At 34.3% G+C, this 26,219-nt stretch overlaps 1 protein-coding gene across 2 annotated transcripts in view; it reads left to right on the top strand.

The window, feature by feature from the left end:
• Positions 1-26,219, top strand: part of COL19A1 (collagen type XIX alpha 1 chain) — a 389,708-nt gene that overhangs the window by 258,662 nt on the left and 104,827 nt on the right. For both annotated transcript variants that reach the window (XM_074310576.1, XM_074310575.1), the window contains one exon: positions 20,520-20,564. In XM_074310576.1, coding sequence (XP_074166677.1) covers positions 20,520-20,564 — 45 coding nt within the window. The remainder of the gene's footprint in view (positions 1-20,519; positions 20,565-26,219) is intronic.

Below are 26,219 nucleotides of genomic sequence, written 5' to 3'. Positions count from 1 at the left end.
ATAGAACAATAATATTCCATTATCTTTATATACCCCAATTTGTTCAGGATTCCCCAATTGATGGCCATATACTCAATTTCCAATTCTTTGTTACCACGAAAAGAGACAAAAAACATTTTTGCACATGTGGGCCCTATTCTTTCCTGTATGATTTCCTTGGTATTCAGACCCAGTAATGTACTACAGGGTCATGGAGTACTCTCAATGTCAAATTGAACGTGTTAGGCTTTATTCAGAAAACAAAGGGAAACCACTGAAGGTTTTTTTGTGCTTTTGTTGACAATTGAGTCATATGATGTCGGTATAGAATGGATGGGAGGAAAAAGAAGCTAGAGGCAGAAGGACAGGGTAGGAAGCTATTGTAGTAGTTCACAAAAGAGTGAATGAAAGCCTGACCTAGGTTGGCAACAGAGATAATAGAAAGGAATTAAATGTTTTTGAGATCAGTAAATTAATTTTTTTTTATAATGTGACAGACACTGCTGGGAATATAAATAAAAAAGATAATCTCTGTTCTCAAAGAATTTATATTCTATTTTTTGTTGTTGTTCAGTCATTTTTCAGTTCTGCCAGATGCTTTGTGACCCCAACTGAAATTCTCTTTGCGAAGATAGTAGAATGGTTTGTCATTTCCTTCTCAAACTTATTTCACAGATGAAAAAACTGAGGAAAATAGGGTTAAGTGACTTGCCTGTGGTCACACAGTTAGTAAGTGTTTGAGGTTAGAATTGAACTTAAATATTCTGATTCTTTACAGTATACAACCCAGCATACCTTCTATTCTAATAGTGGAAGACAAAACAAAAATGGAATTGTTATCCAGAGAAGAGTATTATGTAGGGGAAATTTCAGGAATGATTAGTGGAGTTACAGAATAGTTGATAGTTGGTAGTTACCAAGACCTTTTCAGAATCAAGGGATTTCTTTGGGATTTCCAGAACAAGAGGTGGGATGGGAATGGCATAATATTACAACTTGATATGGTGTCTGGGTTTTAACCAAATATAAGCTCTTACTTCTCAGGATACCCTAGAGCAGGAGTTGCAAAATTAAGTGACTCAAGTCCTCCAGGGAATGGTTTCTGGAAATAAGTCTGTAGTGCAGACTTAAGATACTAAAGCAATAAAGAAACCTCCCTTGATGTTTTTTTCTCTATGTTAATACACGTGTTCAGTAATGAACTTCCTATGCAAGAAGAAAATGAGGAAGAGTTCGGTACTCAGAACGCAAAACTCAGAAGAGCCATACTAGATTCTAAGATGTCTTTACTGTTACTAGGTTGACCATTTATTTGATCTTGGACAATCATTCACATTTTTCTGACTCTCTTCACATCTGAATCTCTGATTAGTGATACTAACTTTGCCTCTCTCACCAGACTGAATGGAAGAAGCAATGTCTCAGCATTGTTAAGAATTGATGCCATATAAATAGCAGCCTGTGCCCAGTGGATTGGTAGGTTCATGTCCTCCCCCTTCTAGCTCTGTGGGTCACTTGGAGCAGATCATAGCAATAAATGTCACAAAGATCATAAGCATATCAACAATAAAGCCAATAGGACTAAGCCCTATCCCTTTACCATTAGATAGATGTGATTTTTCTTAGGGACATATCTGCCTGCATCATTTCCTATTAAGTAAATTCCAGTAACTTTAGTATAAACATAAATTCATCTGTTTAACATTTAAAACTTTTGATAACCCAGCTTCAGTCTACTGTTCTGGCTTCATATTTTTATTTCCTTTTCTACAATCTAGCTAAATTAACTTCTTGCTTTTCCTCACAAAGGGTATTCTCTTATATTTACCCTTGCCCTAGCTATTCTTGATGCCCACACTCCTTTTTCTCCTTCCCTTTTACTCTTAGAAACTCTTACTTCAAAATTCAGCTCAAGCAGGACTTTATAGAAGAAAGCTTTACAGATTTCCCTAGCTGATAATGCTTTCTCTCACCAAACTACTTTGTATTTATTTTATTTACATTCTCTTTCTCCTCAGGGTGCTAGAGCTAGCCATGTGTGAACATTTAAAATAATAATCACAATAATGATAGCTAACATTTTGTTGTTCAGTCATTTCAATTGTTTTTCACTCTTTGTGACCCTATCTGGGGTTTTCTTGGCAAAAATACTGGAGTAGTTTACCATTTCCTCTCTCTCATTCATTCTGCAGCTTAGGAACTGAGGCAAACAGGTTTAAATGACTTGCATAGAATCACATAGCTACTAAATTTCTAAAGTCAGATTTGAACTCAGCATAATGAATCTTTCTTATTTCTTGTCCAGTGCTCCATCTACTGTGCAACCTAGCTGATCCAGCTAACATTTAGGTAGCATGATGATCTCATTTGATCTGCAAAACAATCTCAGTAAGTAAGTAAGGGGCAATAACCCTATTTTACCAATGAAGAAACTTGCCCAGATCACACTAGTAAGTATCTAAGGCTCTATTTGGACTCAGGCATTCCTCCCTTCAGCCCCAGTCTCCATCCATTGTGTCATATAGCTGACTCATATTGGAAATGTACAAACTGCTACAAATCAAGGCTAGTTTTGTTTTGTTTTGTTTTGTTTTTGCTGATCTTCTAGAAGAAAGTGATGGAGAAAATGTTAAGAATGCACATAAAACTAAAAAGTTTGTCTGGTATTTATTTTTCCCCTGAAGAACAGTTGTGGATATTTACCATCACACCCTGATCTACTTATATAAATGTATGTTGTCCCCTAGGATAAAACTGTTTGAGAGCAAGGAAATTTCCATTTCTGTCTTTTTATCTTCAGTATCTAACACAATGCCTGGCAAACAGTAAGTGCTTGGCAAGTTGGTCCCACCTATTGCTGGTTCTCAACTCCACATATCTGGGTACCTGAATTCTCTAAGACTGGGGTTGCTTTTTGATTATCTGAAAGGAGCACAGACTCCTCCAGCTATTAATGATTAATAGCTTTCCTTGATGTCCATGTGAGCATGGGTACACCCCACATACACACCTCTGCTCCTACCTCCACTACCACCACAACTACAATCTCTATCAGTGTCAGAAATTTTAGTCATGGCCAAAGATCAAATTGCCTTTTCATCTCTGCATCTCACTGAGAAGGATCCCATAGTAGGACTCATTACTCTGCTTGTGTTTTCAGGGATAAGCAGTTCAGAAGAGAGTCACATTCTATTAATGGAGTTTTTGATAAGTTAATGGTCTGTAACCAAGTCTGACTCACAGTCACTTGCCCAAGAAAATGTTTTTTGAAACTTCATTTCTTATTTGAAAATTAGTTTGAATAAAATGGGGGAAATTAGCTGACCATAATCCACTCGACTGAAAGTCAGCAGATCTGTCTTGTATCTTTTCCACAAACTATCTAATCTTCATCTCTCAAGTAAGAAATTGAACTAGACAGTCTCTAAGGTCCTCTCCAGGGCCAATGTGCTATGATTTAATTCTTTTTTATGAATCAAATGGGAAAATATATGCAAAAGCACTCCTTAAACTCTAAAGTACAATGCAAACAAATATGAAGTATCATTATTCCAAAAAAGCCTGGGAAAGCTATTTCCTAGCACCTGGTTCTCCTGAAGCTGTCACATAAATTTGCTAACTATAAGTTTAACCAATTTCCTCTCTCTGGAAACTTTTCCACCTGTTGTCATGACAACATACTTAGTTATTTAGAAACGTATTTTGGACAATTGAAATGATAATTTCCTCCATGAGAGTCAAATATTTCAAAGATTGCTATGCAAGTAAATAGGGGCTTTCCAGATTCAGAAGGGAATGTTGCATTTAATATGCAAAGGTTACTGTGAACCTCTGGATGGGGCTGTGGTAATAAGGAAAGGTGTAGGATCCATTTGGTTTGATAATACTTAGGAAACAGAGTGAAGGAAGGCATCATGGAATAGTGAACAAGAAACAGCCATAGAATAAGGATTATAGTTTTTATATAGTAAGTGCTTAATAAATGTTTATTCTTCTTTCTTTCCTTTTCCTCTACCCTTTATTATATTAATCCCATTGATGCAAAAATTGACTGACAGAAGTAGCAGGGAAAGTTGGACGCAGACTAATCAAGTCTTTTTATGTAGAATGAAGAAGAGCTAGAAAAATATTTGTAAGTAGCACCTATGACTGACCAAAAAGAAAACATTGACATCTCATCATTTTTATAAGCTATCAAGGGTGAAGGGGGCAAGGGAACAAGCATTTATTAATTACTTTCCTAGTGTCAGACACTGTGCTAAGTATTTTGCAAATTGTGGGGAAATTGTGGGCAAATAGAGATATTAGGTCAAGGTGGGAAGTGGACAGGGTTTGGAGTCAGGGTTCAAATTCCAGTCTGCTACTACCCTTAGAATGATCTTAGATAAGTAATGACTCCCTGAGCTTTATTTCCTTTATCTATAAAATGAAGGGGATGTACATGGCTACAAGATCCCTTCAAACTCTAAATCCATGATCCTATTTTGAAAAAACAATGCCCTCAAAGTTACTATCTAAGGATGATATGCTCTCTGAAGTTTAGCCTCCTTCTCCATTCTGACTAGAAATCACCTGAATCACTTCTCAATCAGGGCTGTAAATGCTTCTCCCATTAGAGAAAATGACCTCTCTAGGTCCCTGAAATATCCACTCATAGCTTGCAGTTGCCACCAGTCTTGTAACTTCTCCTTCCTGAAAAGTGATTGATGGCATATGAGTCTGACATCTCTGGCTGGAATTAGAAGCAAGTGACATATTGGATCTCCTCCAGACGGGCTTTGTACCATGGTACAAAATAGAAACAGTGCTGCTTAGTCTGAGAGATGATCCCTTGGGGAAGTGGATAAAGGCCATGTGTCAGTGGCAGGTCTTTTGGGTTTATACTGTATATCTGACACATAAACAGAGAGCTACCCCTCAGCTGGATATTCTTTATCTAGCTGTAGTGACTCATCTTGCAAAGGCCAGGGATGCTTCTTTCTGACAATTCCAAAGGAATCAAGTGAATAATTACCACTCCCACTAAAGAGATCTTAGAGGGACTGCCTGAGGATTTTATACTGAAGTTGCCTTTCAATCTCTGCAAGATTCCTTCAGTCAAGACTGGAGTCCTTTGGGAAGACTTGTGTAAAGTTATTACCTACAGTACTACCAGTAATGGACGGCTGCTAGCTGTAAATCTCTTTTGCATTAAGCTTGGAATGTGAACAGTATCCAGTCTGTCTCAGGGTTTGAGTGAGAAAGAGAATGTAATCCTAAACTTTAGTCATCAGATTAAGTTACAAAGCCTAAAGCTCAGAATAGGCCCATTTGAAACCATTAATTTGCATTTGGGATAGTTTGTCATTCTGTGAGAAGTGTTTGAAAGTATCTATTGCAAGAATTATTTTTTGTAAAAAAATAAAATAAAATACAGCTTTTAGCATCTGGCAATTTATATGTTCAATTCTTTTAACAAAATACATTTTTACTTGTTTTTATAATATTTTGAAGGGTTGAAATGAGATTGTCATACTTTCCCCCTCCCTCCCTCCCAGTGATCAGTTTCAAGGTTTCTGAGGAGGATTATGGTTGCAGTCAGCATCCTATAGAACACAGTTTTTCTGTGTTTTTCATCTGTAACAAGCCTATGTAAACCATACCCATGGCCTTGACATTTTGAGCCTTATGCACCAATATTACTCATTGCCCAATTTTTTGCTTACAGCAATTTTTTCCTAGAGTTTTCTCTTGTCAGATAGTTATAAAATGCAAAAAAGGAAAGAATTCGAGTAAATAAAGTTCCTCGTCCAGTCCTTCCTAAAAGAAGAACCAGGGAGAAGAACATTCACACAAAAGGATACTAGTTCTTGACTCAGACCAAAGTATAGGTTGTACTAACCAATGATAATCACCTTCATACACATCTTTATTACCGACTAGTTTTCTGACTTGTGCTTCATGGCTGTAGCATATTAAAGAGAAGACTGGGATGAGAATTGTGTCTTATGGATAGGTGTGGCTATATTATGATCTGCCGGGAAAGAAGGCAACCCATATCAATCACAGCTCCATCAAAGTATGCAATAGACAATCTTGTTCTAGTTTTCAATGCCCTAGCACAATGTCCATGAAAGAATCCAGTCATGTGATTGGGGAGGTGGATTCTGGGGATGCTTTTTGAGAACATTAGAGCTTTCAAACATCATGCTTATAATCAAGAACTTTGCAAGCTATCCCCAAAGAGTAGGATTTTCTCAATTGTTGTCTCACAGCACTGACCCAGCATTCTTTATACAAAGCCACCTAGCAGAAAAATAGCATGAAAGATGTACAATGCCATAAGAATACTTTGCTGACATTAGTTCTGTTTTTATTTCAGTGAGGTAATAGCATCATTTGTCTTTCCAATCATAGCTGGAGTTCCATTACTCGTGAGAGCTATTATTTTCTCAGGAGTTATACCAAACTGCTCCTATGCATCCATCACTACATCTTTATGTCCTCTACTTTTGATTGCACAATATCAAAGGATAACATTGCAGAGATCTTCTGTCACATAAGTTCATAACTAACATATTTTACAAATATTAACATACAGAAGTGGAACAGATACCAAAGGTATCACTTCTAACAAGCTAGTTAGTATCATCGCTACCAAATTATTCCTTAAATGTTTGTAGTCTCCTAAAACTTAAGGGGTTTTTTGGTAATTTGTGCATAATGTTGCGATTTAATTATCTTTACTTCTCTTTCCATTTCCTTATATTCTAAAGAACATCTAAATATGATATAATTACCTCTATAATTCCATCTTCTTACCATTTCCTTTGGGGAATGAATGAATTGTGTAGAATTTTTTTTCCCTCTAATAGCTGAATACATTGAGGCTTGAATTTTTTATGTCATAAGCCCTATACATTCATTTCCCTTGTAATGAATAGCCTAAAGATTCAAATTCTTTATATTTCTGTAAAATAATTTCTATCAGCTGAGCAGATGTCTCTACCATACTGCCAGCATGACACTCCAATCTTATTCTGTCATAGGATTTTTCCAGTCTTAATTAAACAATCTTACCATTTTACAATTGCTTCAGACATATAGTAGCTATATTAGATGAGATATTTGCAAAGTGCTTAACCCAGAGCTTGGCATCTAGTAGGTCCTTAATAAATATATGTTCCTTTCTCTTCCCTTTTCCTTTTTTGATATTCCCAATTCCTTATTCTCTTCTCAATATCTTCCCTTCTTCCTCACAAACCACATCTTGCTTTTCTCCAAGAAAGGAAGAGAATGAGTATATTCCCCACATTCCACCATATTAATCCATCTATAGGATTTTTCTTTAGTATGGCTTTTATGGTGTTCATATATTGCTGCATTCTGATTATAAGTTTTTCCACATTTAATAAATAGATCTCTAGTTTCCTTCTCATGGTGTTATACACTTGCTCACTCAATTCTTTTTTTTCCTTTTCCATGAAATATTTTTTCTTCTCCCTTTTCATGTTTTAATATATCTTTGAATCTTCTGCTTTTTTTTCTTTCCTACTTTGCTCTATTCATTTTTTCTTTTATCTTTAATTTTGAACCTTTCTGGATCTTTATTTCATTTGCAGTTTTTGCTATTCTCTTTTTTTTCTTTGTTATTTTTCCTTTTCTCTTAGTTTAATTTCCTTTTCTTTGAATTCTCCCCTTTATTTTTACTCCTCTCTTATTCAGAACTTCTATCTTCCATTCGTCTTAATGCACTTTGTGCTCTTTCAGATGACACAGTAGATAGTATGAAGGCCAAATTTGGAATTCAAAAGATTTGTATTCCAATCCCATATTTATTAGTTGTATGGCCATCAGCAAGTCACTTTACTTCATTTCTTCATTTACTCAGTCTTCATTTCCTAGTTTACCATTTTACTCATTCATAAACCACCATCCTAGAAAACCTTATGCATTGACTTCTATCATCTCAAACTGTCAATCCTCCTCCTTCAGTAATTTGTACAATCTAATCTCTCTGCTTCTGCTCTCTGGATGCTGAACATTGATGGAAAAAATAATGAAACTAAGCTGATTTCATCCACCAAAAATATATAGTATATAATCTTAGGTAAGCTGTCAGAGCTCCTCAGTAATCTTTCTCTTATATATCTTTTCCTTATCTCAAGTCACTTAACCTCCTAGTGCCCCCAGGCATTTCTCTAAGACTATAAACTGCAGAGAAAATACTTATCTTTGCTGAGAACTTTTTGTACTTATGAAATTATCTGTCTAGTGAAAAAATTTCATTCTACATGACAATTCTTTCAGATTTTTTTTCTTCTCTTCTCAAGTTTCCTACCAAATCTGCATCTTCAGTAAATGACCTGACCTTCATTTTATCCAGTGTAAATTTCTCAAAACTTGATTTTTATCCCTCAAAATTTCTCAACCGTCATCACTCAATCTCTTCTTCCCCTCTTATCATAGAATTTCATATTCTATTAAGTAACAGTTGATTCCACATCTACACACACAGCATAGGGAACATGATTAGCAGAAACATCTTCACTGAAGTTTTGAGTCATTGCCACCCACAGTAGTGTTGTCACTTGGTATTTGCCCAACAGGCTGAAGATGATGTTCTAGGCAGTACAGCTTCCAACAAACATTGCCAATCTGGACACTGTCCTGTCCTCTTTGAATAAAGATATACTCATTCATGGGGTCAACTGGTTTAAGAAGAAATGGAAAGAAAAGCAACGCAAGTTGCTCTCACCTACAAATCATTAGGAAGTCTCAGGGAAAGAAGTCAGTGAATGGTATTTTTCTATATGTATATAAATATTATTATTTTCAAAAATCTTCAATGGCTTTCTATTTTTTGAAAAATAAATTTCAACTTCTTTTCCTGTCAATCAAGGTTTGCCAGCTAAATACTTTAGTGGATAGATTGCTGGAGTTGGAATCAAGATGAGCTAAGCTTGAATTTTGCTGTAGATACTTGCTAGTTCTGTCATTATAGGCATATCACAATCTCCTCTGTGTTTTACTTTCGTAAATTGTTACAATTATATATACATACATATATATGAGTCAGTTGGACTTAGTGGCTGCACTTAGAGGTGGTTGTAGATAGTGCTAAAGGAGTAGATAAGGGAAGGAATATTCATTTCTATTTTACCTTTTTCTTCACACTAACACTGTCTTTTTTTTTTTTGTTCTGTGAAAATGTTTCCTATAAAATATCAACAAAAGTATGATACTTGCAAAAAAGTAAACTGTCTTAGCAGGAATATGAAGAATGGATTGGAGGAGGGTGTGAGTGAAGGTTGAATGATGTGTTAGCAGGATTTGCATTAATCCAGGTGGATAGGAATGTAAGGAGAATAGAGAGGAGAACACAGATATGAAAGATTTTGCAATATCATAATTTGTTAAATGAATGGATATGAGAGATTAGACAAAGAGGAAAATTAATAATAATCCTGAAGTTTCAAATATACTAGTCTGGGTAAATGTTAGTTTTGTGGAAATAAAAGAATTAGAAGGAGGAAAGAGTTTAGAAGAACATATATTAAGTTAACTTGGGCATTGTGAGTTAGAAATGCTAGTGGACATCTAGGAAAATATTTCTGTAGGCAATAGAAAATGAGAGTCTGGAGCTCAGAGAAGAAAATGAAATTTTGGTTATTTAAAATAGATGTAGTAATTAAATCTGTAGAAGTATATTTAGAGAAAAATGCAAAGAACATATTCTTGTAGAACACTTCCTTTAAGGGGTCAGGAAAAGATGAAAATCCAATAAAGGACACTGAATAAGAATATTTTCAGGATTAAGAGGAAGTCAGAACTGCTTAGGTTCTCTGAACTCAAAAGAGGAGAGAATATCCAAGAGAGGAGGGATATCAAGAGTATCAAATAATACAGAAATATCAGAAAGAAAAAAGGATGTCAAAAAAGGCCAAAGCATTTGAGGATTAGGAGGTCATTTGAAGATTATGGCAAGTTTAGTCTCAATAAAGAAGGAATATGATAGCAAAAAGTTGAGGGAAAAGTATTATGGAAGTGATGACATCTTGAAATTAATTGTTCAGGAAAGTTAAGCAATGAGGAGAACAATAGTTAAATGGGCTAAAAAAAAAAAAGATCATAACAAAGCTTTATTACTTACTTAAAACATGAGGCAACAATGGAGAGAGAGAGAGAGAGTAATTGAAGATATGTAGGGTAAAGAAATGGTTGTAAAGCAAGTTCCTGAAGGAGATGAGAGGAAATGGCAACAAGCACAAAGGTCAAGGGATTAGTTTCATTGAGGAGCAAAGATATTTTATGGAATTTGCCATGTTTACAATATGAATTATCATCATTTAATCAGGAAATAATTCAATTGGAAGAATAAAACTTATGGCAATATAAATGTTGGCAAGCTTTGGGGTGCATTTTCTGGCTACATTTTTCCAGCATGAGCATTAGAAATCTATGCATTACAAAAATGCAAAATTCAAATATAATCATGGCTAAATTATAGGGCAAGCTATTTGCAAAGAGATTTGACTGTATTTCCTGAAAGGAAGTGCAAGACATTATGCTGTGAATTCAGTACAATCCATCTGGATCAATGTTTGATAAGGAGTGAAATGTGTTACTTTGGTTCTAAATTATTCTAAATAGACCATCTAGTCCCATATTCACTAAATAATTGCAAAACTACCCACTTCTCTTTAGCATTAGAGCTTTTTAAGTCATTGAACTATTTTAAAATAACCTTGTGATAAAATAAACATGACCTCAGCCCTCCCAATAGTTTATGAGGATAAATTGTCCAATATAAATGTAGGTTTTGAGACCAGGGTCTTGAGAAAAAAAGGAAAACATTTGAAACATTTTTGTGGGCAAAAATACAAAAAAAGTCAATAAAAATAGAGCAAAAGAATATTTAAACAGCAATTGAAGTCTCACCTGAGGTTGCATTTCATAAATTTGTCTTGAATGAAATCATGTCTTCTAACTTATTTTCAGAGATGCCCAAACATTATTGTAGCAAGCCCTAGAAAAGTCAGATGGTAAAGGTTACCCAATGAGGAGGATTATTATTTGAGAATTGTTCTAGCATTCCAGGGCTAGCTATGGAATGCTCTGAGAAAAAGGTGATCCAGTTAGATTGGGATTTAGGAATGAATAGGATTGATTAGGATAGCAATGAAAGTTGGAAGAAGAGATAATCAGGGCTTATAACTTACATCTAATGTAAATGAAATTTTTCTGATTAGGATTTATATTTTGTTATGATGGGATTGGTGCAATTCACATAGCATGCTCTATCAGAATAATTAAAATAGTAAATTTGTAGAGTTAAGAAACCTTGAAGTTTCAATAAAATAGTCAATAAACATTTATTAAAAATCTGCTGTATTCCAGACACTGTAAAATTTTACAAAAGTAAAATCATTCCTACTCTCAAAGAGCTTACATTCTTTTAGGGAAAGTAATAGGGAAGCAGTTGGAAAATTTGGAATGCAGTATTTGAAGATGTGCTTGTTCTCTGGTGTCATTGTACATGCTGTAGGAAGTATGGCAATGTCCAAAGCAAGACCTGTATAACATCTCATTCCTCTAGTGTTCTCCTTTTGCCACTTAATGCAGTCAATCATTCAAGTACTTTCATTCTGTCATGTACTTTCATTATTTCCTTTTCCATTGGCTCCTTATGAAATCCAGTAGTCTTTTGTTTTTAAATCATCTTTATTTATTTCTCAGTAGCATGTGACTACATCTTTCTGAATGTGTTTTATTTTCACATAACAAACATTTACAGTTTACTCTCACCTTGTGGGACTTTAGAACAGCTAGGTGGTATAGCAGATGGAGTGCTAGTCCCAGAGTCAGGAAGATGTGAGTTCAAATCCTGGTTTTAATTATATTTATTAAATGTATATACTTTTAACTGTATGACTCTGGGCAAGGCATTTAACCCTGTCTGTCTCAATTTCTTTATCTGTAAAATGAGGTGAGAAGGGTATAGGAAACTACTTCAGGATCAAACCAAGAAAACCCCAAATGAGATCATAAGAGTCATATATGACTAAAGCAACTGAACAATACACTTTGCGAGAGATCTCTTGTAAAAAATTAAAACAGTGAAGTAAAACTAATAATGCAGACACCATCTGAAAAAATGTATATAAAAACCATATCAGAGGAGCAGTTAGATGGCACAGTGGATAGAACACTGGCCCTTGGAGTCAGGAGTTCAAATGCAGCCTCATACAGTTAACACTTTCTAGTTCTATGACCTTGGGCAAATTAGTCTCAATGGAAGAGAGAGAGAGAGAGAGAGAGAGAGAGAGAGAGAGAGAGAGAGAGAGAGAGAAAGGAAAAAATTTCTTGTGACAAATGTGCATTTTCAAGAAAAATAAATCCCTTCAAAGTCTATATATAATACATGTGTGTATGTGTAATTATATAATAGTAAAATATTTTAAAGTATGTTGAGAATCAATGGAGAACGTCTGGACTTGGAGATCAAGAACCTAGGTTTGAATTCTGATTCTGCAATTTCCTGCCCCTATAACTTTGGTCACTGGACTTCAGATTTCATCTGTCAAATGAGTGGTTGGACTCTATGGATTCTAAGGTTTAAATGTCTATGATTCTCTCCTTCATTAACTATTTTCAGTTCATAAGACCTCAATCTAGAAATATCTCCCAAGACCCAAAAGTGAAGAAATTTATCTCATAAAAGTCTCCTGCTTGCCCTGACCCATGTAGGAAATATGTGCATTTCACTAATAATTTCTGTGGATATGTTCAGATGGATTTCTTCTTGTATGTACTTAACACCACAAGCAGAACTATTAAGCTACTGGGATATTTTGATACTAAGATAAACTACTAAGATATTTTGCTCTCAGAAATCCACTGATAATTCTATACTGAGGCTACAGAAATGATTGTAAGTGACTTTATAAGAATGATAGAAATGGTTCTGCCTATAACTTTATCACAAATATACCAATTTTTTTCTAGTAAAAATTACTGACAATTCTAAAAGTCAATAACAAATATTAATATGGTACCACTTAGGAAGAGAAAAGGAGGAAAAAAACATTTATTAAGCTTGTGATCAGTCCTGTGCCAGGTTCTGGCACAAAGACAAAAATAAAGCAGTACCTGACCTTAAGGAACTTGGTTACTCTGTAGTAAGGCAGTGCCAATTCTAAGTTGCTAAAACATCAGTATTTTATTGCCCATATACTGGGAGTCCCAAAAGGCTTACTGCATGCAGTTTTAAGCTATTAGCTTAAAGCTATTATACCTTATTTCACTGAAGAGGATATAAAGCCCAAGAGATAAAATTCTCCGTTTAAAAACCAGGCCATGCCTTCCAAAACAGCCTATTTATACCCAATAGGATGTAAGCTCTTTGAGGACAAAAATTGTTTCACTGCTTCCTTTGTATTCCCAGTACTTTGCATAATTCCTGGCACTTAATAAATTTTGCTTAATAACTGGTTGTTGATTAACTGAGAAAGTGAATGAAGAAGAAAAGTAATCCCTCCCTTAGGATACCCATTCAAAGCCCTCTCAGCTATGGCTTCAAATTCTAATTCTTTAAAAATTGATTATCTACCAGAATAACCAGTATGCTTCTTTCCATAATCATGCTATATAAAAGAGGATTTATTGTAAAACAGTATTTATTTTAAAAGTTGTTGAAATATTTAACATTTCAAGGATTCCTCATGATAGAACTACACAACTATTTCTTTTGATAAGAGTTTATGGGTTTATGATAGATTCATTTTTAATACAAGGTCCTCCTGGAAAACAAGCAAGCCAAGATGCTCTTGGAGGATATTGGAGGATGTGTGTGTGTGTGTATGTGTGTGTGTGTGTGTGTATTTTCAAAGATATTTTCAGACTCACTATACATATATATATATATATATATATATATATGTATAGTGAGTCTGAAAATATCTTTGTCCTAACTTTTAGTATAGTCTTTGCATATCTTAACTGGTGAGTCCTTAGCACCCAAATATAAGCAAAGTATTTTCAATTTAAAAAAAATAATTTATTCAAAATTACTATTAATTATAGTTTTTAAGTGGGTGGTTCAAGACAAATTTATTCTCATTTTTTCTGCAATTTGAAACATATCTATATGGACATGTATATATAACATATTATTGCAACATGTGTTATATTAATATATAATATGTCAATGTATTATATAACACTTTACATACACACACACATATATGAGTATAGGTCTTGAAATCAGAGATTATATAAGTTGAAAAATTGGTTACTCACTAGATAGAGCACTGGACTTAGAGAAAGGAAGACCTGAGTTCAAATGCTTCCTTAGACACTTATTTTTAAGAGAACATAATTCATTTTTATTTTAAAGTATTAAATATTTTTTCTAAAGTTAAACAATTTCAAAGCAAATATTTGAAACAAAAATGTTAGATGAGGTTTTTTTAAGTTCAGTAAACATTATCTCCTTCATTATTTCATAATATAAACTAATATAAGCCAAAAACACAGCAGTAGGAATGGATCTAATCTATCCTAAATGATCCATGATTTTAAAACAGTTCTTCACAGTTTAATTTCACCATTCCAAGTTTTATTACAAGCAAATGATTAATAAATAGTAAGAAAAATAATTACCATCCTATCCACCAGCTCCCAATAACACTAAAGGTAACTTTCCTTCAAAATGTATAATAGTAGTAAACTGGTAATTTACTTCAAAAGGTTGATTCTATCATCATCCTATTCTTTTCATTTTAGAAGGCACCTAACATAATAAAATTATTAATGGTATCCCTTGAAAAGAAGTTGCTTAACAGGTCAGAGCACATGGCTAAAGTTGTAAGGGGAAATTACCATAAGATTCCCTTTTGTAGACAGTTATTAATTGTGTGATCCTAGGCAAGTCCCTTAACTGATATCTGCCTCAGTTTCCTCAACTGTAAAATGATGGCAATAATAATAATAACTACTCCCCAGGGTTAATGATTTCAGAAAAAACATGTTAGTTACCTGACTGATAAAGAATTGACATATATATATATACGATATATGATATATATATATATACTTTATATATATATATATGATATATATATACATATGCATGTATATATATATATATATATATATATATATATAAAATACATGGATTATCAGTTTTCCAGGAATTGTTATTTGAATTTATGACCAAGGGTGGCCTAAGAGGGAAAAAAGTGTAAATGATTTGGTTTCATACAAAGTTCTGCTAGATAGATCAGTGGTTATAGCATTGGCACTAGAATTAAGACCTGAGTTCAAATATCACTTCAGATACTTAGCAGCTGTGTAAACTTGTACAAATCACTTAATCTTTATCTGCCTTAATCTCCTCATCTGTAAGTGGGAATAATAGCATCTATTTTAAAAGATTATTCTGAAGAGCAAATAAGATGATTTTAAGTGTTTAATACAGAACCTAGCAAGTATTAAGTGCTTAATACATGTCTTTTTCATTTTTTAATTTTAGAATTTTTAGTGTATGTTTCATTCACAGTAAGAATATAAAAATTAATACAATTCAGCTCCTACAGTAATAAGTCCACTTTTAATGAAAACATTGATGGGCAACAATGCTGTTCTAATAATATTTTAGGGCTGCCAAGCTCAAATTCTTGGACTCCAACTTGACTAGAAGCTCTGATGTCACATACTCTTTTAAAATGAATCAGCTTCATTGTGAATTCATTTACAAATATAAATCTCTCCCCTCCTCATATGTACTTAAGAAAAAACTGAGTCATCAAAGATAAATTCACTATACCAACTCATTAGGGAGTTCATTAGAGAGGAAGACTCTGGAAAGCTTTTGGAAAGGATGATAAATATTTAAGTAGTGAAGTCACCATTTTATGATTTTACTAAAGATGATGGCAATATCCCACTCTTTAAGAGTTCTTGGTTTATGTTATCTCAGTGGTACTATTTTTCATATTCTTACTATGGATGAAAGAAGAAGAATGTTACACATATATATGTGTGGGTGTGTGTGTGTGTGTGTGTGTGTGTGTGTGTGTGTGTGTGTGTGTGTAAGATACTTTGGAGAGGCAAAGAAAGGAACAGATAGAATGAGTTTTATCATGTGCCCCATTGTCACAATAACTTTCAGTTCATGGGTTATTTAGTCATCATCCAAGATAGTACTTTATGCAAAAAGACCACAATGAAAATAATTTTAGTTTACACATCAACAATGAAAACTGAGAATAAAGGAGCAAAGAAATTTATGAAGAACTTGTCTAAATCCTTCTATACCCATAGATCCTATCCAACTCTGGTTCATAAACTGCCAAAAGTTTGCTATTGAAATATCTCCAGCGTTTTAGAGACCTTCTTTCCTTTTTCCTGACATCATAAGGATATCAAATGGAGCATTCTAGCCTTTACCTGTTATCCTTAACTGTGAGCACAATTCCTTGTTGGCATCTTTAATTCTGTTCTTTTTCAGAGCCCTTCACTAGTTATACCCACAACACATATATTTCCTTCTATCTGATGCTTATCAATCCTTTGGACATAGTAGTATTTCAAGTCTCACCTCCACTATAGCAAGACCAATAAATTAGGATGTGCAACTCACAGTGTATAGAATTAGTCAAGCAGCAAATATTATTAAGTGTTTATTATATTCAAACAACAAAAATATTTTTAAGCATTTACTATGTGCTTGGCACTATGTTAAGTACTAAGGATACAAAGATTGGCAAAAATCATCTCTGCCTTCAAGAAGTTTACATTGTAATGGGGAAGATAGTATGTAAATAGCTAGGTATATACAAGATATATTCAGAATATATGGAAGATAATCTCAGAAGGAGAAGATACTTATAGCAGAAGAGACTAGAAAATAGCCCCCTGAAGAAGGTGAGCTTTGAGCTAATTCTTAAAGGAAGCCATAGAAACTAAGAGGCTGTTTGGTGAGTTCATGATAGAGCATTCCAAGCATAGGAGATTCATGGGCATGTGTCCATAGCATAATGACACAGAAAGGAGAGAAACATTATAAGCAAGGAAAACCAAACCACTGATCTGGGTTGTAGAATATATGGAAAGAAATAACATGTAAAGAAGCTGGAAAGATAGGGAGGGACCAGGCTATAAAGAGTTTAAAATGCTAAAGAAAAGTGTTTATTTTTAATCTGGAAGTTGTAAAAGGAAGTCACTGATGCTCATTACATGAAGTAGGTGTGAGAGAAATGTCATGGTCAGGTCTGCAATTTATAAAGATCACCTTGGTGGTTAAATGGAGACTAAATTAGAATGGGGTGAGATGAGGCAAAGAAGCTTGTTAGGTGTTTATTAGTGCCCCTATTTCATGACAGTTCTGGTTTCTGACTCTTTATCATCCTTAACCTTAAAAAGTAGGAAATCGCACATGTGCAAATGAGAGTGGGGGGCTTGGTTTCAGTCAGTAGATTCTCCCATTTGTTTTTTGATTGTTGTGCTTTGCTGACATGGTATTAGAGAAAAAAGTAGGGGAAAAAAGATAAGGGTAGAGTGCTGGATGGACATGGCTAGGAAAAACAAGGGTTAACTGGGGGAGAAAGGTAGGGGAAAAGGGGACAAAGAAACCAAGAGACGTATGTAAAGAAAAATTCAGAGAATTTGGGATGGAGGTTGGGATAGAAGCACTGGAATCAGGAACACATGCAGAGGGCTATAAATTGACCCTTGAAGGATACAAATTGTCACTAATTTGTGTCATAATAGCAACATGAGCAGTTGGGTAGTCATTCTGCTTTTCAGCAGACTCTGATAGCAGAACTTCTGTCAAAGCAGCTGGTGGTGGGCTTATAAGGATCCCTGAGGATCAGTAACCAGGGCTAAGGTGTAATTTGCCTATTAGCAGCTTTACAGAAAGTTCAGGTCAAAACTTGAGGTTTTCTTCATGCGGAATAATGCAGGTTAGGCTGATTTTTTAAAAATAATAATAGTTCTTTGGTGATACATCAAAGGTTATAGCAGCAGCCAGTAGAATGGACTCCATTCCACTCTGCCAGCAAACTCAACTGATGCCAGTCCTCAGAGTAACATTTTCAGGAGCAAACGGGTGACTGTAGCCTCCATTTGTTAGAAATTGCCTCAATTCCTTTGTCTTCTTGGAAAAATTCTCAATTTCTCTCTTTTATATTCTGACCTTGCACAAAGAGGACAAAGTTTTCCGCCCCAGGTTTGCCCCCTCAGTACCAAGATGAGAGACCTTGAGGGAGAAGGAAAAGATCCTTCTGTTCAGTGTTCACAATGCTTATTGAACCTAGGGATGAGACTGCCTGCCTATTCATAGGAAAACATTGGCTGACTGTGCCCAGAGTGCATAAAATCTATATGGGGCTGAAAAATAGGAGCAATGAAAAGTTCTTCAGAACTGAGCTAAAAAGAAGAGATATACTGACAGAAGACAATGGAAGATATAGAAAGAAGTTAAAATAGGAGGAAGCAAGAGTGTTTTTTAAAAAGAAGAAAATTTTTACAGACAAGAGAGTCTAAAAGGATGGTTTGGGTGAGATGTGTGAAGAGGCGGTGTATGCAAGAGAGAGGGGGAAAGGAGGGAAGGAAGGAGGGAGTGAAGAAGAAAAGGGAGAGAAGAGAAAGAGATAAAGAGGGAAAGAGGGAGAGAGAGAGAGAGGAAGAAGGAAGGGAGAGAGAGAAAGAAAGAGACAGAGACAGAGAGACACAGAAAAAGAGAAACAGAGAGACAGAGATTAAGAGAGACACAGAGACAAAGAGGTCTGTTAAAAAAAATGGAGAAGGGGAAAATTGAGAAAGCAGGGGATGAAAAACATAGAAGATAAAGATTTTCTACTTGAAAACTAAAAAGCCCTCCAGAATAGCTATGACTGCTTTGCAAGACTGTTTCTAAAGAAGCAAAACTAGTAAACCTATTCCTTCCCTTAAGGAGAATCTACTTGCAACCCAGCGGCCATTCTCCTTGGCCTTAGCTCTGGGAATTTTCATAAAAATTTGATAAGCTCTGTCAGCCTCTAAAAATGTCAGATCCAGAGACCTTCATGACATTCTAGCTGAGAAAAAAAGGACTTTTATCAGGGGAGGCCAAATACTCACAAATTTTATATTTGATCTTATATTCTAAAGATCCACATTGAAAATGCAAAGTCGTGTTATCTTTTATCATCATATTCAGTACAATTTGCAGAGATTCAGTCTCAGCTGTTGGAGCTTGAGATTGTATGCCTCCCAGCAACCAGTTTCTAGTGTTCAATTCTCCAGATTGTTCATCTAAAAAACCAATTTGCCAACAAAATATCCATTTCTCCCTTCAAATTTCAAACCATGACTTCATTTTGGTATCTACAAACTGTCAAAGTACAGAGGGTCTTTATCCAAACTAGAATGTTTCCAGAGCCTTTCTGACTGATACATGAGATGCCATGGCAACATATTGGGCAGGGACTTCTTCAGAGTCATCAAGATCATCCCTTCTTTTAGGCTCAGATAATTTAGGATATAAATATAATAGGAAGACTTCTATCTTTCTATTTTAATGACCTGTGGTGTATTTCATCACAGAAATAAAAGTTAAAACCATAAACCCTTGAGAAAGTGGAATGTCATTCTTTCAGAAAGCTATCTCTTCAAATGCTTACCAGACTCCCAAACCAGGGAATGGATTAAGGTAAAATTCAGGGCCTTAAAACTACAACTGCCAGAAGCAGTGGCCTTAGCTTTTATTTGTTTTATGATGTCAAATAACTTAGTGTAATCCCCAAAGGAAGCTTTCCCATATCAATTAACAAATGTGTGTTATGCATATGTAATATGCATAATAATAATTTTCATGTTGCTAATTTGGATCTGGGACTTCACTGACAAGGAAAATTCTTACTATAGAAGTTCCCACCACCTGTAAGGATCATCAATTCTCTGATTATAGATTACAAACCTATATTCTTAGAAACACTGTGGCCTATAGTCAGTGTTTTCTGTGTCAGTTAAAAGTTAAGAAACTCACCCGTGGTCACTGAAAAGACTTGAATCCAGCACTCTAATCAGTATGTATATACATATATACAATGTGTGTGTTCCATAGACTCATAGTGTTTCACATAGCTATTTCATTACTTCAGACTAATGAAAGTAGATAGGTGCTTCATGATATAACAATATTTTTAGATATATGAAAAATTACATTTTAAGAAAACTAAGAAAATAAGATATTTGAAATACATTGATTATTATAATAATTATGCTGTTAAACTTCTTTTGTTTACAGCAACACGTGTGGCAATGAAAACCTATTGGGAAAACTCAAATAAAGCTCCAATGGTTGATAGTTGGAATTAGTTTTAGAGTTTGTATATTTCTGTGGCCCCTAAAAATACATCGTTTCATCTCCAGAATTATGTTAAATAAAATTTGGAATCATAGAAGTATGCAAATATTTTACTAAATATAAATATTAAAATTCTTGACATTTTAAAAATAAGGATGACTGCATAAAAATTAAGGAACTTTTTTAAATTATTATTTCCATTTAGGGAAACCTGGGAGAGAATGGAGCAAGTATTTTTAAAGGAGAAAAGGTAAATGGAATTTGAAAATTATTTTTGATCATTGAGGTTTTTTGTCAAATTATATTTTTATGCCTTGGGGAATGACTTCATTTTTAACAGTTGGGTCTAAGAAGTTGGGATGGTTATCCAGTTTGCTGTATGAAACACCTGCTTGCTACTTATGTGGCAAGTTGGGGATTAGCCAGGAAGGCACTTTCCAAGAAAGATTGTTGAATAGCATTTGGCAATGGTGCAAAGAATGAACAAATCAAGGAGAAATAATTGTAACATGGTCGATGATTTCAAAGTACAAGTTCTGGTTTATAATTGGATATACCGTCAGTTTATAATGTGAGAAGATTCCAAATAGTTTGTCTCCCCTTTTCATGACCCTTTTTTGCCTGATAAATTTTTATGTTACACAGAGTATATAAGTATATAAAATAGATATACAAATCAAACACTAATGATAAATCATAATTTCACAACCCCCATGTTCAGATGTGGGTCCTCATATGGGATCACAAACCACATTTTAAGAAACTGAATCTTGGATAATCCTCTATTTAAAAAAATCATTTATGCACTCAAATATAAGCCGTTGTGCTTTATTTTAATATTTTATGACAAAAAGTAATGGCTTATACATAATAATGTATGGCTTCTCTCAGAAGCAAATTATCTCAAACTAAACTCATGGTGAATTTCTATTGCATTCTATATCATTGTGAACCCTAAAGTTGACAGATTCACTTTTATGGTCACCAAGGCTTGTCCCATTTCTACCTTTTTCTTTCCTCACTAGCGCGCTTCAGAATTGTAGTAACCTTCAGTTGAACAGCTAGTATAATTGTATTTCCTAACCTAGATACAGCAGCACATATTAAATCTCTAACTAGAGATGAGATGATTAAAAAATCTTATACAGTATATAGTAATAAAGTCTCTTTCCATGATGCTTTCATTCACCTTCTAAGAAATCTCATGATTAAGGCAGAGCATTTTGACATGAATCTTGAAAATATAACTTGCATGTCTTATATGCCAGCCCATTAAAAAAAATTGTGCATCTCCAATGCAGAAAATACTGCCAAAGTGCCAATTCAGTGGAAATGGAGACAGCAGGGAGTCTAATTTTATGTCCTTTATGCTTTGTGTAGATTGACCATTGAAAATGAAGTTTCCTGCAGGGAAAATCTTTTGACATTCTTGAAAAGAAATCAAAGAATTTGACTTGTCCATATAATGAAATGTTTTACAGAACCATAAACCATTCTTGAAATGAGTCAGTGTTTATCAATTAATTGTAAAGTTAGAGGCTGATACATTTTTTTTCAAAAAGCCATTCCCACACTGCACCATGAGACAACTGAGACCAAAAAAAAATGCTGTGAACCTTTAAAAGATATCTGAATGATGATTTTTTTGGAAGAAAAGAAAGCTATCTTGTGTTTTTGCCAGAACATATTCTATTCATTAGGAAACTCAAATTACTTTAGGAATACTTAAAAACTTGTAGGGATGAGAACTGATTCTGTAGAACAGGTGTATCAAGCTCTGAAGAACTTAAGTGTTGCTCATATCTCCTGTCTGAGAATCTTAAAGGAAGTAGAATTAGAGAGAACCAGCTCCATTATGGAAAAAAGAAGATGAAGAAATAGCCTACAGGAAACAGCAGAGATCTTGTGACAATATATAACATCCATAAACCAAGAGTAATTGGAATGTGTAACTGAAAAGTAGAAAAAATATACAAATAAGTAAGACATTGGATAAATTGACTAAGAAACATGAATGTTAGATACTTAAATAATAAAAATAAGCATGTAAATAAAATCAATATATAAACATAACTCTTCAATACTGGTTTTGAAAAAAAATGCTTATGTTTCCTTTGATTGTATATTCTCCAATGTTTGTTCTTTCAACAGTACCAACTCAAACTTGCCTATGTCTTCTTATCCTGTACAATCTATGTCTATATAAATCTTCTATAGAGTATATCCAATGCATAAAAGACCTTTTTATAGAGTTTGCAAAGTATTCTTTATATAGCAATGCAAAACTTGAATTGGGTTTTCTAATTTTTATGTTTCAGACAATTCATGAACATCTTCCTTTTCAGTTACACAATTCAAGTAATCATTGGTAAAACACTACATCTACAATGTTTCTTTCTCCATTGCCCTTTAGATCACCCATAATTTTGATTTTTTGGGGATTGTAATTTCCTGATTTGCAGCCAAATCTCATTATGAAAACATTGATTTAAAAAGTGACTTGGAAATTTCGAAAATACTCTAAAATTTATTCAATGCAATACAGTCTCCTCTCTTCAGCCATTTGTCCATTTGAAGTGTCTGTCTAAATTACATGCTTAAATTTAACTGACTGCCCATTCAACTATAGAATATCTTGGATAGGCATTCCTCATCCATTTATTTTTTCTAAATCCTTTGAGAGATTAGGGATCTCACTAAGAACTCCCTCTACCATTCTAAAGCTTGATATAGCAAGATAGAGATGATTGTTCAGTCATTTCAGTTGTATCCAACTCTTTGGGACCCCTATTTAGAGTTTTCTTGTCAAAATGCTTGACTGGTTTACCATTTCCTTCTTCAGTTCATTATATATATGAGGAAAATGAGGAAAGCAGGGTTGAGTACTTGCCCAGGGTCAGATGGCTTGTGTCTGAGACCAGATTTGAATTCAGGAAGTCAAGTCTTCCTGACTTCAGGTCCAGTGCTCTATCTACTGCACTACCTAGTTGTCCCTATATTAAGCACAATGCCATCACAAACAGAAGCATCTTCCATTTGGACTCTCCACTGTATTTGAAATAATGTCCTAGGAAGAATATTTGCAAAGGTATTTGTAAACTTTTAAGCAGTTATAAATGTGAGTTATTACTATTATGACTCCATGGACTAAGTGCCACAAGGCATGTTATTCTGTGAGAGATGATAAGCTCTCAAGAATGAAATCCTGAACATTCAAAAAGAATTCCCCTGAAGTAGAAGAGCGATATTTGTCTCAAGAGACAAATGTGACTGCCTGGGGGACTCACTTAGAAGTAGACATATATAGATGATGGAAGCAATGGCAGATGATGGAGGATAAATATAAATAATAATAACTAATACACACACACACACACACACACACATATATATATATATATGTATATATATATATATATATATATATATATATATATATATATATATATATATATATATATATATATATATATATATATATATATATATATATATATATATATATTCACCAGACTGTGACACAGTCCTATGAGAATAGTGTCATGAATGCTTATACCCAGAATGAGTCAATCCTGGTCAGCAAAGTATAACAAAAAGTCTTCAGGTTAGTTATTTTGTTGTTGGGTTGTTTCTTTTTTCAGAGAAGTTGGATTAAACTTGGGGGGTTGTTTTTGTGAAAAGAGAATGAACATAGGGATTAGGGCACTGCTCAGTATAAATGAGATAATGATGATTGTCCACGAAAAAAAAAGGCAGAATTACTCAACTTTTTGTTTGTTTCTATTTTCTCTGTCAAGGAGAACAATATTTGGACGAGGATGGATAAAACAAAAATGACTAATAAGCTACCTAATATGAGAAGTAGGGAAATGACATAGTTTTCCTTAGGGAGTTTGTCACCTATCCTAGAACATCAATATTTTACAAATTATAAGCTAATGATTCTGATGTTGATTTCTGAAAATATTCTAAAATGAATTATTAGAAGCATGATGCTTTGCCACAAATCTGGAGAAATCCTTGAGGAACTCCTCTACTTTGATTATTATCATCATCAACATTTCTTGCATTTGTTTAGACTGTTTTAACTTTCAAAAATACTCCATTTATAAGATAGATGATAAATTTTTAAATAGATTTGGAGCCATAGCACCTGGCTTTGAACCTTAATTTATCTATAAACCCATGGCTTCTACTTATCATTAGCATGAGATTAACCAATTAGCCTCACCTCTCAAGGCCTCAGTTTCCCCATTTATCAAATAAGAAGGCTGTACTAAATTATTTTAAAATAATTTAAAATTATTAAAATTTAAAATCCCTTCCAGTTCTAAAATTTTAAGATTTAGTATGTATGAAGAAGTTAAATGGCTTTATAAAGTAATACTATTGAGTAGTAGGAAATAGTTAAATGGCCCAGTGGATAAAGTGCTGAGCCTGGAGCCAGGAAGGTCTGAGTTCAAATCTGGAAGCAGATACTTAGAAGCTGTGTGAACCTGGGCAAGCCATTCAACCTCTATTTGTTAAAAAATTATTGGAGCAGAAATGGCAAGCCACTCCAGCATCATTTGCCAAGAAACCCCCATGGACAATATTAGCATTCTATCATCTGTAGATTTACAAAGAGTCAGACATTTCTGAATGACTAAACAACAACTAATGAATAGAAGTCTGATCTTTTGACTCATAGACCATTGGTATCTCCATTGATGCAATAGTGAATATTTATATGCAGGAAAACATATGTTAGCAGCTGGTGGCAAGCTGAACTTGCAATCTTCTCCTAAGCCAGAAAGTCCATTGTGCATATTTGTACAATTCTCTACCCCTCCCTTTGTGTGAACAAAGCTCCCCAAATAGCTCACTGACCTTTGGAGGCCCAGCTTTCCATTTCCAAGTAATTCATTTCACTCTTTTTTGTGAGGCTATGTCTTTCTCTTAAAACCTAATGTATATAAAATATGGCAGTCTCTAGCAAGTAAGGGAAGTGGAAATGCCCATTCTTTGGATCCTTTAACAATCTGCTCTTTTTACCAATTAATGATTTTTTTAGGATAGAGTCTTTAATTTTAGACTTTTTTTCTAATCTTGTATAGTCTAATTCTGGAGTCCCAACTTTACCCAAAGGTTCTAAGTAAGCTCTAAGGGACAAGATTCAGGGTAAACCAATGATTTTACCTCTAAAAATTAATAATCTTATCTTCTTTCTTCTTAAGAGACAAAGTAAATATTTAGAACAAAAGTAAATGTTTTTCAATCCCAGAGGGAAGCAATGAGTGTTTCCTGAGCAAAAGACATGCTCTTCCCAGGAAAAGAAAAAAAAAAAAAAGATAGAGGAGAAGAAATGTAATTAGCTTCTATTCCATTCCAAGCTGCATCATAGATCACCAAGATACAGGATTCATGCTGAATATAATTTACACATGAAACATCTTCAGCACTCTGACTGAAAATTCATAGCTACTATTTGTAACCTCCACTATCTACTTTCCCTATCCCTACCCTTATGTCTCTCATTGGCATGTTGTTTGCTCCCTCTTCCTCCTTTATCTTACCTGGCTTCCTATCTCCTACCAAATAGATTTTTTAAGGTAGAAGAAAACAATTGAGTCAATGGCACTCTGACGAGTATCTCTAGGTCAATACCTGAAGTCTCATAGGAACTTAGGAGCTACTGAGAAAGACTCTCCATCAGCAAGCAGTCCCTAGTTTCTTGCTCCATTTACAAGCCTTTTAGGAAGAATTCCAGAAGAAAAACATAAATCACTTTGAAGTTTGGCAAAGAATATGAAGCCATTAGGTGATCAAACTTCTAACCACATTGAAGCAATTATAGGTAGCATTTTGTTTCATGTAAGGCTTCTAATCATATTTTCTATGGTAGATAAATACTGTATGTTGAAAA

Source organism: Sminthopsis crassicaudata, chromosome 4 (assembly GCF_048593235.1).
Source record: "Sminthopsis crassicaudata isolate SCR6 chromosome 4, ASM4859323v1, whole genome shotgun sequence".
Classification (NCBI taxonomy): domain Eukaryota; kingdom Metazoa; phylum Chordata; class Mammalia; order Dasyuromorphia; family Dasyuridae; genus Sminthopsis; species Sminthopsis crassicaudata.
The sequence above is the reverse complement of the archived record's forward strand: the minus strand, read 5'-3'. Positions and strand labels throughout refer to the sequence as shown.